Source organism: Canis lupus, chromosome 29 (assembly GCF_048164855.1).
Source record: "Canis lupus baileyi chromosome 29, mCanLup2.hap1, whole genome shotgun sequence".
Classification (NCBI taxonomy): domain Eukaryota; kingdom Metazoa; phylum Chordata; class Mammalia; order Carnivora; family Canidae; genus Canis; species Canis lupus.
Window position 1 is genome coordinate 7,192,983 of NC_132866.1, and position 16,586 is coordinate 7,209,568.

At 54.4% G+C, this 16,586-nt stretch overlaps 2 protein-coding genes across 2 annotated transcripts in view; both read left to right on the forward strand.

Annotated features, from left to right (window-relative positions):
- The window catches only part of EEF1AKMT2 (EEF1A lysine methyltransferase 2), a 72,952-nt gene extending 68,676 nt beyond the window's left edge, over positions 1–4,276 (forward strand). The window contains exon 7 of the transcript XR_012020441.1: positions 4,138–4,276. The gene's annotated coding sequence lies outside the window, so the exon portion shown is untranslated. The remainder of the gene's footprint in view (positions 1–4,137) is intronic.
- Positions 4,261–16,586, forward strand: part of FAM53B (family with sequence similarity 53 member B) — a 70,813-nt gene continuing 58,487 nt past the window's right edge. Inside the window, exons 1-2 of the mRNA XM_072804966.1 lie at positions 4,261–4,402; positions 12,652–12,706. Of these exons, the coding sequence (XP_072661067.1) occupies positions 4,325–4,402; positions 12,652–12,706 (133 nt within the window). The 5' untranslated portion in view covers positions 4,261–4,324. The remainder of the gene's footprint in view (positions 4,403–12,651; positions 12,707–16,586) is intronic.

Consider the following 16,586-nt stretch of genomic DNA (forward strand, 5'->3'; position numbering starts at 1 on the left):
CCCTTCCCGCTCCCACACCCCCAGCCCGAACCCTCATCTCCAGCCCTAGGTCCCCCTCATCTAGTCTTCATTTCTGTCACTTTGCCATTTCAGGCATGTCCTGTGAATGGAGTTATGCTATGGTTACCGCGTGGGGATTGGGGTGGTTTCCCTCTGCATAATTCTCTGGAGAGTCATCCAAGTAGGTGTCAATAGTTCATTCCTCTTTAATACCGAGCAGTATTCCATGGTGGACCTGTGCCACAGTTTGTTTAAGCATTTGCCCCTTGAAGGACATCCGGGTTGTTTCTTGGTTTGGGCTGTTGTGAGTAAAGCCACTGTGAAGGTTATTGTGTGGACATAAGTTTGCATGTCTCTGGGGTAAATGCCAGGAAGACCACTCACTGGGTTGTATGGTAGTGGCTTGAGTGGGCTTTTGAAGGATGCGCTGAGGTTGGGGGAGCAGGTGAGGGGCAGGGGCCCTGCTCTGGGTGGACTTCGGTGAAAAGCATATGCCTGGGAGCTGGCCCACTTGGGTTCAGTTGTAAGATCAGCCCTATGTCCTTGGTGAGTTGATTTATCTGTCTGTATAATGGGGATAAATGAACCTGTTGTGTAGCCATTGTGTATAAAGTACTTGGTACACAGTAGGTTCTCAGTAGATAGAAGCTGTTCTTCATATGTGCGGGGTCTGTGCCCCAAAGGTGGCCTCCAGGAGGCCTTCACCATGCCACCCGTGGCTCTGAGGCACTTCCTTCTGCCTTGGGCAGGGGCATGCTCCCAGTTGTCCCTTCAGAGGCTGAGCCTCCTCCCCACTCCTCTCTTTGCTCCCAGCTTTTCCCTGAGAAGTCCCTGCCTGGCCCCATTCTCAGACTCGGCTCTAAGTCTCTGGACGGGCATTGGCATTCCTTAGTGAACTTGGCCAGACCCATGCCACGGATCAAAGGAATCCCAGGGAATTCCAGATTGTGCCAGGCTCTGCTGGTCTGGATTTGCCTCACAAGGTCTGAGAATGTGCCTGGATCATTTCAGATGTTTCTACGATTTAGCTTCATTCCAAAATGTGTATTGAGCTCATACTGTATTCAGGGCACTGTGCTAGGCATCACAGAGGGCCCCCCAAAATCACTCTTTTTCAACAGATCAAAGTAGCCAAGCTCCTGGGGGAGCCCCCAATGGCCACATGATAAAGTCAGCATTCAGAGCTGTTGGTCTGGTTTGCGTCTGTCTTTCCAGCTCCTTGTCCTGGCACTCCCCTCTCCACATACCCTCTGCTCCTGCCCCAGAGTGCTCACTGTGTCCCACACACCATGTAGAGGTCCGGGCACCATGCTTTGCTCACCGTCTTCCCTCTGCTCATGTACCTTTCCTTCATGTTGAGATCTTGCCTATTTTCTTTTTAAGCACAAAGGTGTCATACGTACTGGCTGTCGTTTTCAAGCAGCACACAAAGCTTTGCAATCCAAGGGTCTTCTCCAGAACTGCAGTCCCTTCCATAAGGCAGGCATGCTTTTGGGACCAGGCCGTACTCCTCTTGCTGTGTTCATTTCACATTGTGTCTCAGAGAGGGTTTCACATCTGCCCCGTAAGAGTTGCCTCGTTGCAACTCTGCCCAAAGTGACATGACATTCCTTTCCATAGTTCCACGGTGATTTGCTTACCCAGTCCCCTAGGGATGGCATCTCGGTTGTCCCCCCTTCTGGGCTCTCATGGGTCATTCTGCATGTTGTTGGGCCCTGAGCAGAGGCCCCCTGTGCAGAGGCACTCAGCTCCAGCGCTCACTACTCCTGCCTGCCTTGCGTGGACTAGCTCCTGCACTCATAGAACTCTCTATGACCCCTGAGGACAGGGATTGTGCTAGACCTCCTTTCTCCATTTAGCACCTGCCATGTTTGCTGACCACCGTTGCCAGGAGCTTACGGTGCTTTCATATGCACCCTGCGTGCTGCCTCTGTGAGTCCCCGTCTCTTGTAGGGGCTCCAGTTGGGGAGCAAAGCTGTAAGAGTGAGGATGCCTGCACTGCTCCCTCAGTCTGCCTTGTGTTTGGTGCCTATCGGCTGCATCCCAATGGCCAAACAGGTTTCCATGGTAATGGACTCCCACAGCATCATTCTTTCTGACCACCTACTGTTTTACCAGAGGGGTGGCTGGTTCCATCCTGGTGGAATTTAGCTTTCAAAAAATTTGATGGACTTTCCTCTTTAAAAAAAAAAAAAAAAAAAAAAAATCTGAGAAGACAGATGCTTAGGGGTCCACTGCCGAGGAAGGATTGGGACCTACAGTTTCCCCAATGAAAGTAGTGACAGTAGCTACTGTTTATTGAACACACCTCCTTACATGAGCTAGAGCTCCTCACCGAGCAAAAGGCTTGAGCTGTTTTCAGATGATACAGGAATCTTCTGAGGCAGGGAAACACTGTTACCTGTATTTTATGGAGAGAGAAACAGGCTCATAGAGTAAGTAACTTGGTAAAGGTCACTCAGGGCATTTTGAGAGCTGGGATTCCAACCCAGGTGTCCTTGACTTGGGGCTTGAGCTTGTAACCACTAAGCCTTCTTGCCTTGTTAGGGAAGAAGGAAATGGGGGTGGGTGGGAAGGGCAGGTCACCCCTGGGCCTTGGGCCAATGGCCAGCTGCCCCAGAACGAATCAGGCTACACCCAGAGAGAAGATGGCTGCCAGTAGGCTTCGCCCCTACCACTGAGGCAGCACAAAGGGTCCCTTTGAAGGGAGAGTCCATAGCACCCCCCAACCCCCGCTCCCCAGCCAAGCGTCCAGGGGGCTGGCGGGCATTTCTGGCTCAGCTTTCTGGCCTGAGCTGGGAGGAGTGGTCTGACATTCTTTCCTTGAGCAGCTCACTCTTGGTCAGAACGTGTTGCTTCTAGACTGAGGTGGTGTTGAAACTCCAGTGTGACCTGGGATCCTACCCGCCACCAGGTCTCTTCCTGAACAGCCAGTCCTTTGAAAATGTATTGATTTCCCCCCTCCCCTTCCCTGCTCTTGCACTTTGGATGAACCTTGTTTTCGAAGAACAGTAGAAGGTAATTTCCCTGTGCCTGCCAGCTGGCCCGTAATTGAGCGATTCCAATAACACCCACTGTAAAGTCTAATCGAAGTAAACAGGAAAATATGATTTACAATCTGGACGGCAAGTAAATACCAGGGTGCAATTAATTTTTACACAGAGCAGCAGATTCTAAAACATTTTCCTGCACTGAGCAGTTTGTTTTTAATTATAGATTAGGAGCTGCCCTTTTCTGCCGTCATCGTCATTATTTTTCACTTTGTGACGGTGATCTTCAGGTTCCTTGCATCCATGTGACTCTCTTTGAAGGTGTGACCACAGCGGGGTGGGATGGGGAAGTAGGATTGGAGAAATCAACGTGTAGAGGCCGAGTTCTCAAATCTGAGCAAAGGGCTATGCTCTTTCAGCATTTGCTTGGGAGGTGACGTGGGAAGAGGTGCAGGATGGCGGCATGAGGGGTCCCGTCGCTGCTGGCAGCCCTGGGTGGTGTGGGCAGGCCCTGCGAGCGCCGTGACTTGCTTGGTGCGGCTCAGTCTGGGGAAGGGAACAAAGCTACAGAGGCCCCCAGTGTTGCAAATGTGTTATCGTTGAAACGGGGCACTTCCAGGGATGGGAGATCCATGCCTTGAAATGGACCCTTCTGGTTCTTTCAGTCGCTTCTGTTCATAACTGGGTGGAGGACAGTAGTCGCCTTGCTGACTGAGGCTGCCTGGGGGCTGGTCCCTTCAGTTTTGGCTGTGGGGTTGGTGCGTGTCTGACTCTCAGCCTTGGGCATATACTGAAACTGTCTGTAAAGCGAGCTGGGTGTAAGATGTCACATGACTCTAGTACACGCTGGGGATAGCAGATTGTGACCAACCCAGACCCTGAGATAGGTCTTAAAGGTGCCACGTGGCTGAACGGAGACCCATTGCTATACCCATTAGTGCGTTGGCTTTAGGGGTGCCCCAAGGCCGGCATGGGGCGAGGATGGGGGACTCTGAGAAGGGGAACCTTTGTAGCCATAAAGCATCTCCTTTAGCCAGGAGGCAGTTCCTTTCCCGAGCAGGGCCCCAGCATGGGGGTGCATGGGCAGTTCTCTCAGCGCCCCGGTCTTCCAACTCCTGAATCTCTTGTCTTTCTGTTGTCTTTCCAGGGAGTTGAGCGCACCTGGATGTTTCCTGAAAGCACCTTTCCCCAAGCGTAAGCAGCCGGTTGGGAGCTGTTCCTGTTGATGCCAGTCACCTGGGAAGTGCCCAGGAGGTCACCTCTGCCCAAGTCTGCCTGACTGAAGATGGCTCGTGCCCACCCTGGGATGGAGCCCAGCGCCTGAGGTCCTTACCATGGTGATGATCCTAAGTAAAAGCCTCGACAACCAGGGAGCTGACTCTGTAGCATGCAGGACCTTCAGCCCTGAGCTGGTAAGGACCTATTGGGCCTCATTTCTCTGATGACCTTTTTTGAGGCCTGATGTCCAGGTGGGACTGTGCACTGACCATGCAGGCTTAGTGGACTGAGTCCAGAGTGCCCAGGAGCAGAGAGCTCTGGGAGATGTTGCAGGCCGGGGCAGTGGGGCGAGGTAACCCGGAGCCTGGCTTAGTGCTGGCGAGAAGTAGCTGGCAGAGGTCCTCCGGCGCATGAGGAGGGAAGGCCGGCACCCTGGTAAATAATACCAAGCGGGCTTCTGCTGCCCCTGCCAGGCTGAGACTGACATTCCTCGTGGTCTCCACCTGGTACGGGGAGGTGGTTTCCCTAAGGGAGGTGGTGCCAGAGTGGGGGCCGAGATCAGGCCGCTTCCAGAGGGTGGTGCAGAGCGAGAGCTACTGCCTCAGGAATGTCTTGGGTGGGAGACTATGGAGAACCAAGGCGTGGTCGGCAGCCACGGTGGTGGGCCTCCGCGACAGCTGCCCTCTGCTGCCTTCTCCCAAAGTTGTCCTGTGACCCGGTGGCCTGACGGGCTGGGCCGGAGAGGCAGACAGCTCGGCCTTCTCAGACTGAGAACACAGTAGCCTCTTTACTCCTCAGAAGTGAGTGGGACTGCTCCCCTGCCGAGGGTCAGGAAGAGGTCCCACTCTGGCCAAAAAAAAAAAAAAAAAGAAAAGAAAAGAAAAGAAAAGAAACCCGAGGAGGAGTTTTGCCGATTAGCTAAGTCCCCAGGACCCTACCGCTTTGGTGGTCAGCAGGGACAGTCAATCCTAGGTCATGATGTCTGGCCCCCCTCCTGGCGCCCTTCACGGCCGCTCCTGAGGGCCCACCCTAGCACCCGCGTGGGCTCCCTGCCCAAGCTCACACCCGGCTGAGAGCAGACGGGCCAGGCTGGGTCCCCAGCCCCTCTCAGGAGTGTGTGAAAGCCGTGGAGACCCGAGGCCTTTACGTACGAGCGTGAGTGTGCCCGCCACTGGGCTGGCGGGCCTCCACAAGCAAAGATGGGTCAGCTGTGGAAGCCCATTGCGGCTTCCTTTGCAGTTTGCACTGAGTATATACCTGTAATAGATGCCCTCTCTCCGTCCCCAGTGCTGCCACGCTGGTCCCACCCACTGTCCTCTCTTGTCTGGAAATTTGTTGTACTTGTCTCCTGCTTCTGGCCCCTTTGCCTGTTCTCCCCCTGCAGCCAGAGGGACTACAAGGCGGTGGGTCCCTCCTCTGCTCAGGCCTTCTGCTGGCTTCCCGCCTCAGGCCGAGCAAGCGTCAGGAGGCACAAGGCCCTTGTGCTGACTCTCTGTGACCATGCTGCTTTCTCTGCACTTCCCCTGCCCCCTTCACTCTGCTCAAGCCATGCTGGCCTCCTTGCTCAACATGTCAAGTAGGAGCCTGCCCCAGGGCCTTTGCACTTCTGTGGCTTGGGAAACTCCCCCTTGGCAGGACTCCTTTCCTCTCTTTGTTCACGCAGCTTAAAATTGAACTCTGCCAGAACCGCCCCCCTCCTCATACTTCTGCCCTTCCCCCATCTCTCTTCGGTCTTGGCGCCTGTCACTTTCTGACGTTTCGATCTTGTTTGTTGAATGACTGCCCTGAAATGTGAGCTTCATGAAGTTAAGGAATTTTGTTTCTTTTGCTTGTTGTGTGCCCAGTGCCTGAAACCAGGGCCTGGGACGTGGTAGGTGCTCAGGGACATTCGTGGAGCAAGTGGACGTGGGTTCCTGCCGCCCAGGGGCTGCCCCAGCTCCTCTCTGGCTGCTGCTCAGGTTCACGGCTGAGGGGCTGAGGGTGCTGGGATGCTGGGAGGGGCTGCTCCGCTTTCTTCTGCGGGGGTGGGGAGCAGGGGGCCGGGGGCGGGTTCCTGCTGCAATCTGAAGAATACATCTGGAGTAGCTCTGACCAGAAAGGAACCATCTCCAGGGTGAGGGTCACCCAGAGGTCCCACGGGAGGGCCCCTGCCCGCTTCCAGCCGTGCTGTTGGCCTCAGCAGCAGCTGCGGAACGAAGTTCTGTCTCGGGGTCGGCCCGGCTGAGGCTGGCTGTGGAACTGGTCCCGGGGCACGTGGGCCCCAGTTCAGCTGAGCTGCTCTTGGAGGAGACAGGGCCTGAGCACACAAGGGTGGCCTCCTAGCCCTGGTTGGGGGAGGAAAGTCGAGGGAGGCCGGCTTCCAGGCCAAGCGTGCACAGTGAGCAGCCGAGAAGGACTGGGGATCATCCGAGTCTAGGCTGACATCCGTGAGACGGAAGGGAGGGTAAAGTGAGGGGAGAATTTGCTCTCCCTGCCTGCGAGGTTGGGAGGAAGCGGATGGGGGCTTTGCTTCAGCCGCCTTAACTGGCAACACCATCCTCTCGTAAATACCATCAAGATAACAACAGGAACATGGAAAAGCATTTCTCTTTTGTTTTCTAATCAGGCTAAGAAGATAACAGAAAGGGGAGGGGGTGGGCTTCAGATTGAAAAAGAAAACATGAATCACAGGGCACTTTGGAATTAGGGAAACAGGCTCCAGAGGCACAGCAGTGGGAGAGAAAGTCTAGTACTGTCAGTGAAGGTCACCCGGGGGCCACCCGGTGGTGACCTTGGAGGCGCTGGGCAAGGAGGCCTGTAGACCCTCCCCCTGCCCCCGCCCGGCCTCTGAGGTCTCTTGCTCTTTCTCTTTTTTAAAAAGATTTTATTTATTTATTCATGAGAGGCAGAGAGAGAGAGAGAGAGACCGAGACACAGGCAGAGGGAGAAGCAGGCTCCATGCAGGGAGCCTGACGTGGGACCCGATCCCCAGTCTCCAGGATCACGCCCTGGGCTGAAGGCAGCGCCAAACTGCTGGGCCACCAGGGCTGCCCTCTTGTTCTTTTTCCAAAAACGAAATGCTGGTGACAAGTGACCAGTCTTGGTCCCAAGAGAGATGTAGGAAAACAGAAAAAAAGGACTGACAAGCGCTCAGCGTTTTGCCTTTCCCGGTGGCGCCTGGCCCTGGGGAGAGAGGGCCGAGGGCCCCTGCCCTGCCCCAGCGCTGGCCCAGCTTGCACAACGCAGCAGTGAGGACTGTGCTTAGTTCCCCTTCCCTGCCACCGCCCCCCCGCTCTGCTGGTGGCTTTCCTCTGCGGAGTGGGCTCTTCCTTCTCGTGTTCTAACATTAGCTGCTGCCGCTGGAAGGCAGCCCAGACGGTTGACCTCGGGAGCAGTGTTCCCCAGCCCCTTCCCGCACGCCCACACTCAGGCTGTGGCCCATTCTCCCGGGCCCGAGTACCCAGAGTGCCCATCTTCCTCTGCCCGGCCTGCCTCCTCTCCTGAGCCAGTTTCTCAGCCCTCTGTCAAGTCTGGAGACTGTTCCAGGGGAGACAGTAGAGCATGGCTGTAGGCTGCCTCGCTTTCCCCAACCTCAAGATACTTCCCACAACAGCCGACACTGGTTTGGGGAGCAGGCCTTTGCTCTTGTCAGATCAGCATGCCAGGGCTGTGATTTGGCCAGTCAGGAGAGTCTGTGGCCATGCCAGGCCTTGCATTCCACTGCCTCGGCGCTGAGGGTCTCCCCAACCCTGAGTTGGCTTTGGTCTCAACAGCCCCAGGCAGGATGGCTGGCCCGGCCCCAGGCTGGCCTGAAGTTAGAACCCAGAGGTGCACAGAGGCCCAAGGCAGTCCGAGGCCTTTTCCCTGAGCAAGCAAAGCCCCTCGCGGGCCTTGGCTGACCCTGAAGCCCGGGGAGCCAGGGCCGCCGCTCTATCTCTGTTGGCATCTTTGAGAGCCTGTATGCAGGGGCACTCGTCCCTGCTCGGCTTCTCTTCTTCTTGTTGGCATGGCTCTGGCTTCTGCTTTCCACTGCCACAGTGTCACTGTGTTCCTTTTCAGAGGCTGGGGTACTCTGTTCCGCTCATGTGCACGAGTGTGAGCTTGCTGGTATCGCGTTGTGGTTCCCCATAATGCTGTTATGGGGAAACAGTGATGTGATGGCCATAGTCAGTGATCTGCAGAACAAAGTCATGAAGAAGCATGGTTATGGCCAGAGATGAGCTCTGCCCTAACCTAGTTGCTCATTGAGTAAAGACCTGAATCGTGTCTTTATTTAAATCAGGCCTTTTTTCTTTAGTCAGACAGATGGCCCCTGAAGCCCCAATTTGATTTCCAGCTTTTGCCTTCCTTGTGGAGGATCTGGTTCTAGAACCTTCTTTTGTGATCTGAGGACTCTCAAAGAGACCAGGCCCTGTCCTGGGGTAGGTTTGAGAACAGAACCATCACAGTGGAGAAACATAACGGGAGCTGCGCTCTTTGTCCTGTTCTCTGCAAACACCAGCCAAGGCCGGGTCGTAGGAACTCTGAGGCCGGGCGTCCCCAGGGCCTGTTGGGAACAGGCCATGTAATGATTGGCTAGGTCATCCTTCTTGCAGTGGTGCAGAGGGTTTGAAGGTTGGGAAGGGCTGGCTGCAGAATGCTACAGACCAGCAGGAATTTTATCATATACTAGGCATACTGGGGGTTAAAATTGGTCCTGGCCAACCTGGAGCCCAGAAGGGAGCTTGATGTTGGACTCAGCAATACCCGACAGTGGTCAGGGTATGCCTGGGCCTGACGTCCTGGGAAGCTGTCGGTAGAGCTGATGAATTAAGCCCCAGAAAGGGCAGAGACAGGGCTGCTTGGAGGGTTTTGGAAGCAAGTGCTCATGGCAGGTTCCCGTGCCCCTGCTGGGTAAAGCAGCCCCTGTTCTTCCTCAGTCTAGGACTCAGAGCCTCAGAGTGAGAGGGCCTGGTTGGCCACCCTGGCATCCTGTGCCATCTCTTGTCAGCAGAGATGAAGGCATAGTCCCGCCAAGACACTGTGTGGTGATGGAGGGACGAGTCGAGTCCCAGTGCAAGCGTCGAGTGCTGATAGCAGAAGAGCTGCTGTGTCACCGGGTCATGCACTTTCACATGCTCGGTGAGAGAGCAGGAATGGGGCTCACTGAGAACAGGGGATGTGGAGGAGGCGTTCCATCAAGCTGTGAGATCTGAGTGTGAGTGATCACCGCCCTCTTATTCTCTGGGGTGCAGAGTCAGGCCACACGAGGAGCCTGGGCTCGCCTGGCGCTTGCCCCCAACTGTCCAGCTGGTGCTCTCTCCCCTTCTCCACCAGGTTTCAACTTGGCATGAGCCCAGTGATTTGGGGAGGTGGCAAGTTCTGCCCAGTGAAAGTCTGTTTGCACTGGCCCTGCATTTGCTGGGTGAGTGGCAGCAGGAGCAAGACAAGCTTGGGCAGACAGGTGGCCATAGCTGTCGGTCACCAGATAGTCACATGGCACCTATTCTGTGCTGGGACAAGATGGCAGCCTTAAGAAGCTTCATTCTCAGGGGCAGAGAATAATAAGCACAGCAGCCGAGGATCCAGCGCAGGCGGTGTGAACACTCAGCACGGCCTTGTGGAGAAAAGCGTGGGTGGGGAGGGCGCCCTTCAGCTGGGATGGTCAGGGAAGGTGGCTGGAGTGACGCGAGGGGGTTTTGCAGAGAGACCTGAGGTGGCAGCGGGTGTGCCTGTCTCCTGCACCTGGCTTGGCTCCTTCAGGCCTGGTGGCTGTGGGGAGAGGGGTGGCCAGGTTCCATTCTCGTTGCCGTGGGGAGTCGTTGGAGATCCATAAGCAGAAGAGCAATGTCGGCTGGCCTCTGTGGGTTCTGGACGGAGGATGGACAGTGGGCCCAGGGTACAGGGGGCACCAGTTAGGAGGCCGGTTTGGCCCCTCTGTGGAGGAAGGGTGGTGGTGGCTCTGAGTAGGGCTGCGGGGGCAGTGAGAAGCACTCTTGTTCCAAGTGTGTGTTCTCTACCCGGGAAATGAACCGTCTGCAGCCAGCAAGGGTAAATCCTTGCTGAGCGAACAAATGACTGAGCAAGGATGCATGAGCCCCTGTGGCCCAGCCCAGTGGCTTCCCTCTGTAGGCCCAGACCCCAGCCTTTCTGGCACCCACACAGGTGTCAGCAGTCCCTGGGAGGGCCTGGATCTGGAGGGCCCCAATATGCCCCTCTGTCTGGAACACGCCAGCTTTGTGTAAGGAAAAGCCCAGTGAGCGATGCTCTCCTGACCAGTCAGCAGCCTGGCTCACCGGCTTGCTTCCTGTTGTCTGTAAACCCCAACCCTCTCCTCAGTGGTGTCTGTGTGCCAGGGTAGCAGACAGGCCGCTCTGGGGTTCTTGCTCTCTTCTGCTTTGCCCGGCCCAGTCCTGGTTTGGGTTTCTGTGGGCTGCCAGCCTTGGCTTGCTTTGCCACCTGCCCCCTCAACCCAAGCCTGGGGTGGGGGCTCTGGTTCCCCAGTGGGTGTTTGCTTTGCCAGTAAGGTGCTCCTGAGCTGTCGGGAGTTGTCTCCCTGGGCAGGCAAGGCCCCTGGCATAGGCCCAGCCCGACGACTTCTGTCTCCGAACCCTCCCCCTGGTTGGAGCAGGGCCTGCCTGGCATCCGTGGACTGTGCTGCCTGGAGGCAAGGCTCTTGAGCCTTTGTCACCGACTGTCCATTTGGTGACTTTGGTGTGGGCTTTCCGTGTGCATCTTGCTGTGTTAACCAAGTCATTTGGGAGAGAGGCAGATACAGCCATCTTTTTACCTCTTTCCAGATATCCCCCTGGATGACTGTAGGTCGGATGGTTAAAGTCATTGTGGAATCCAGGAGGGCAGCCTGTCCTGAAAATATAAGGATTGTTTTAAACCGAGGAGGGGGTACCAGAGATGGCTTCCCTGGCCCCATTGCTCCTTGTAGACTTCTTCTGGTCCTTGAGCACCTGCTCCGGTGCTCTCCCAGGAAGCTGGCCCTGGCCTCCCACGCCCCAGCACCCTGGGCCTGGGTCCTCTCCTCTCCAGTCCCACACTCTCTGTGGTGTAATGGTTTGTCTGTATGACTGTGTCCTCCCTGAAATGGGAGCTTCCCGAGGGCCAAGGCAGGCAACCTTCCCCTCCGTGTCCCAGGCTAGGCAGGATGGACCTTTAATAACCTGATTGGATGAACACATAGCTGACTGAGGGCAAAGGTCTCTGAATTGGGGAGCTGGGGACAGGGGTGGGGGAGCTGGGGCACTTGCCACCCTTTTATCTGAGTGGGCCAGGTGTTCCGAGTCAGCTCCGCCCTCCTCCTTCCAGGTCTTAAAGTGCCAGGGCCTGGGTTCCCGCCCATTTCTCAGACTGGATGCCTGTGTGTCCCTGTTATTTGGGTCTCCTCTCAGAAGTTGGGAGTCCTGTAGGACAGGCTGACTCCTCCGGGACCGAGAGCTTCCTTCACCGACACGTGCTCAACCCCTAGTGCGGCCTGCATGTGAATAATTACCAGTACTCGTGAGTCGGTCAATGAAGGAAGGAAGGAAGGAAGGAAGGAGTCTTAGGAATACTTGTGGCAGACCATCCTTCCTGGGGCCTCAGTGGGCACAGTCTCCTCCTCACCACAGGTCAGAACAGACCCATGCCTCAGCCAGCACAGGGGAGTCTGGAATGTTCTGTGCTCAGGTTACTGTGTAGACATGGAGCCGGGCCTGGTCTTGGGGCCCTTGTAGGCGCCACTGGCCTGTTTTTCTCCCAGTGGCCATAGCATTCGCTGAGGCTAGGTGCAGGGCTTGAGGGGAGATGTGGAATGCTTACGGCGGGAAGGGAAGCCATTGAAATACAGTGCCAAGGAGTTCAAGAGCCATCGCTCTCCGCTGAGACCAAACATAACCTTTGAGTTTCTGTTTCAGTTCAGAGAGGGTGCCTGAGTGGCCTCCTCGTAGTGGCGAAGCAGCTTGCACAGCAGAGGGCCACCTGCTTGAGCTTTACCTGGTGCTTCTGTCTAGAGGAAGAAGAGCTGTTCTCCTGGTGTCTCAGGGGAACGGAAGGAGTTGAGGGTGGCAGATGGGCCTCTGCTCCTCCCTGGGGGCTCTTCCTGTCATCACGAGGCCCCCTCCTCTCCCAGCTCGGGCCGTGGGGAGGCCTCTCTGCAGCCCGGCTTGGTGAACCGTGTGTGTATCATGCCTCTTGCACCCTCCTCCACCTCGTTCACGTGGAAAAATCCCCAAGTGTCAGAAGTCGTGGGGCTTCCTTGTGTGTTTTTTGAAGCCATTAACTTGATTGACTCCATTACTCACTGGAGACTTGGGACAGGGAGTCCAGGTCTAATCGTGGGCAGATGTTGCCTCTTGTAATACTTTTTTCTCCTTTCCCTAATCTGACGTTGGCAAAAGGCAGTTACCCCTTTAATTGTGACTGTAGCGAGGAATCAGGTGCAAACGTGCTTCTTATGACTTGAAGAGTGAATAGCTTTTCTGGTTGTTTTCAGCACACGCCAAAGAAGATGAGTCAAGGACCGACACTTTTCTCTTGTGGAATTATGGGTGAGTAACCGAGGTCGCTGTGAAGAGTCCTTCTCTAGTCCTTCCATCAGGGCCTGAGTCCTCCAGGTGAGACGCTGGCAGCCCTTTCTGGACACAGGCACAAAGAACAGCAGTGGGGACTCTTCTCTGTGCTCGAACCGTTTCGGTCCTGGGGTGCTGGAGTGGCACCGGGGCCGTGGGGCGGAGGGAGCGGGTGGGCGCTGGGGTACGGCTCACGAATGTCCCCTCCAGCCATAATGTTGAGACTTTCTGTCTGTTACTAAGGTAATCACGTTCACTTTTATAAATTCAGAAAATGTGTCACAGTGTAAAGCATAAAATAAGAATCTCTGGTAGCTCCAATACTTAGTGATAACTCCTGTTAATATTTTGGTGTGTTTTTATGTTTTTTTTAACTTTTTACATAGCCATAGTTCGTCTACGATGAACATACGACTGTATAAGATTTTGTACAAAAAAAAATCTTTTTTCTCATTTCACTGAGTAGTCCTAACTGCCATCCTTTCCCCAGTGCGCTAGTTGACTATTCCACACAGTTTAATGAATCTGTAATTCCGAGTTGTGTATCAACACGTATTTAATGATTTAACTGTTTCTTGTGTGTTGGGTGGAATGGCTGTTTTGTTTGCTGCTATGATTAACAGTGACTAAGTGTCTAAGTCTTTGTCTTTTGTCTGCTTTTTGGATTATTCCTTAGGAGTTCCCAGCAGTGACATAGAGAGGCCAGAAGGCAGGAACATTTTTAAGGCTCTTGCTTCAAGATTGTTGACATGCTTTCCAGCACAGTCGTCGTCGTGGTCTTCTGTGCCTGTGCAAGTGTGAATTACTGTTTTTTTATAAGGGGGAGGAGCTAAGAGGAGATGACTGTATTGATTAGATTGGTTTTTCTGTGCTCCAGATAATTGGGCACAATCTCTCCTTTTGCCATCTCCCCATGACTCCTGCCCCCGGTGGGAACACCGTGTAGGATGAGTTCCTGTAATGTTTGCGTTGAAGCTTTCATGATGGGGACCACTGCAGGCCTTGGGATTCCAGGCCTGTTTTCACAGGACCGTGTCAAGTTGTCCTGCCTTTGTTTCTTAGCCTTTGACTCTGAGCACAGTGTTTTCTTTGTCTTCTTTAGACTCTGTCCTGTAGATGGGGTGATGAGGGTGGAGGAGGTGCTGGGTATGTATAGGGAGCACCTGGCTCCTTCCTCGCAGGGTTGCCAGGACTCGGCAGCCACTCTGGTGTGGGCGGGTGGGGAGGCCCCGTTCACATATGGGGAAACCAAGGCCTAGTGAGGTGACTCCCCGCCAGGCTCCCTTGGCACAGTTGGACCCCGGTCGGGAGAAGGAAGATTGTTTTCTTCTCAGTCACAAGCCACAGCTCTGTGGGAGAGCCCCAGGTGGTCCTCTTGATGCTGCCACCCAGAGGAAATGGAAACAAGGAGATCACCTGGCCTTGGTTTACCCATGTGACACACTTCTGAAACCTGTCCCCACATGGGGCTTGATTGAGCATCTCGTTGGTGGTTAACGGCTTTCAACAAACCCTCAGCGACTTAGGTGTATGGCTCAGAAGCTTGTCTCATTGCCTGCTCCGCGGGCTGGCTGGACTCTGTTGTACTGTGGTAGACCTGCCTGCCTTCGCCCCGCCAGGAAGCAGGGAGAGGCCCCTGGGCACACGCAGATCCTCAGCCTGGCCTGGACTTTAGCTTTCAACTGGGCCAGGCCGGTAACCTGGGTGTGGAGGTGTCGGTCTTTATTTCAAGGCCACGCGTACCTGATATGGGCTGGCTTCAGGGCACTGCCAGGCAGCAGAGGAACGGCCAGGTGGGGGTCCGTGGGGCCTTCTCTGTCCCACGTGCTCCTCTTTGTGTTGGCCTGCCTCTCCTTGATTTGGGGAAACCCTGGCCCATCTGAAGCGTGTTACCAAGGTGTTCCATTCTCCACGGTTCATTTCAGTGGCTTGTTCTAGTAGGTATTTATTGAGGATCTACTATGTGTCAGACACTTGGAACAGAGATAGAGTATGAAAGCCCCTGCCCTGAGAGAGCAGGGAACAGTGAATTCCCCGTGGATTAAGGCCCTCTGAGGTGAGGGCAGATCAGCCTATCTTCCTGTGCCTTTGTCCCCCCCTCCCTTGTAGATTGCAGTTCTTGGTGGGATTTAAAGACACAGCAGCAAGGGGGGCACTTGACGGGATGAGCACTGGGTGTTATTCTGTGTGTTGGTAAATTGAACACCAATAAAAAATTAATTTATTAAATAAATAAATAAATAAATAAATAAATAAATAAATAAATAAATAAATAAATAAAAAAAATAGACAGCAGCACATAGGTGCCAGCTCAGTCCCTCCCACTTTTATCCCCTTTCTGGACACTTGCTTGGGTGGAATGTCAGCATCCAGAGGCCTTGCCAAGCTCAGTTGACCGCTCCTGCCCATTTTAACCTGTGCATCGAGCTGTCGCCCCACCCCGTGTCGTGAACTAGAAGGGCATCCCAGGCAGTGAGGTCTCGTCTGAGGCAGGCCTGCTTTTTTAATGGCACTGTGTGAGTCCAGCTGGACTTTTCAAGAGGGTTTTGAGCCTTTCCAGGACCAGACAATACTCAGCCAAGACAAAATGTCCTATTACTATAATCACCAAACTCCCTGTCTGTCTCCTGGAGATATGGAACCCGTGTTCTGGCCCCAATCGGTGATTGCTGGGGACAGCTTGGCCCTGTGGCTCAGGGCATTTCCCTCCCAAGCCCCCATTGCAAGGGTCCTAGTCAGAAGCCAGGGTGAGTTTGTTTCCCGAGCATTCTTAAGAAAATCCAGGCAAGTGCTTTAGGGTGGGGAATGCAGCAGCCTCTTGGCTTCCTCTTAAAAAGCTACCCTTTTGAGTAGGCCCGCCTCCCCTTAGATAAAATGCCTTACTCATGTCATCAAGTGCTCACAACAATGTGTGTTCTTTTTAAGTACTTCATGTTATTGTGAGCTGGATGATGGGCCCCTCCCCACCTTTCTCCCCTCCACACACACCCCAAGTTTGGAAACTTGATATAAAGAAGCAGTTTTGAACTTTCCCAAAGTGGGTGAGAGAACAAAGCCAGGACGAGGTGTGAGTGGCAAAAGCAGGTCAGAGTGGAACCAGGCCACCGCCTGGCCTGGCCTGTTCTGCACCAGGGCCCAGTGCTCCTTATTAGGTTGTGAGCCCAGCCTAGTCCCCAAAGGGCTCTTTCTAGCAGAGACAGTGTTTGCCTCTTGGTTTCCTTTCTCTCCTCCCATACCATCCCGAGGACACTTTCTATGCCAAACGGGAATTTCCTCTGCAAGTGGCTTCTCTGGGGAAGAGCCATGTACATGATCGGTTACTGTGTTCTCAACACAGGAAGCCTTGGTCAGGTGGCAGCTTCAGGGCTGTGGCCCGCCCACTGGTCAGCCGGCCTGGCAGGCGGGCAGCCCTTGCTGCCGGCCACGATCTGTAGCAGGTGAAGAGGGCTTAGCTGCACCTTATGGAAGTGCTCCGTGCTGGGAGAGGCAGGGGTTCCCCACAGGTCCTCTGTCACTCGCCGTGGGAGACGCTTTTTCATGCTGACCCAGGGGCACACGTGTGTTAGTTTAATCTTTTTTTTGGTGAAAAAGGGCAAGTGGGGTGAGAGCACGCTCCACTCACCACCCTTGGCTAATTGTACACATTAAATGAGTTCTGTATTGCAGGGACAATGGACACCACACATTTCATTTTCCTCACCACTCAGGCGAGGATAGACCTGGAAATCAAATAATATGTGAGAAAGCGAATGCAATACCAATTATTGCAAAAGGGCCACTAGGAAAAGTCGTGTAAATACAAGTCAATGAACAGAGAACAAAACAATTCATATGCTAAAAAAAAAAAAAAAAAAAAAAA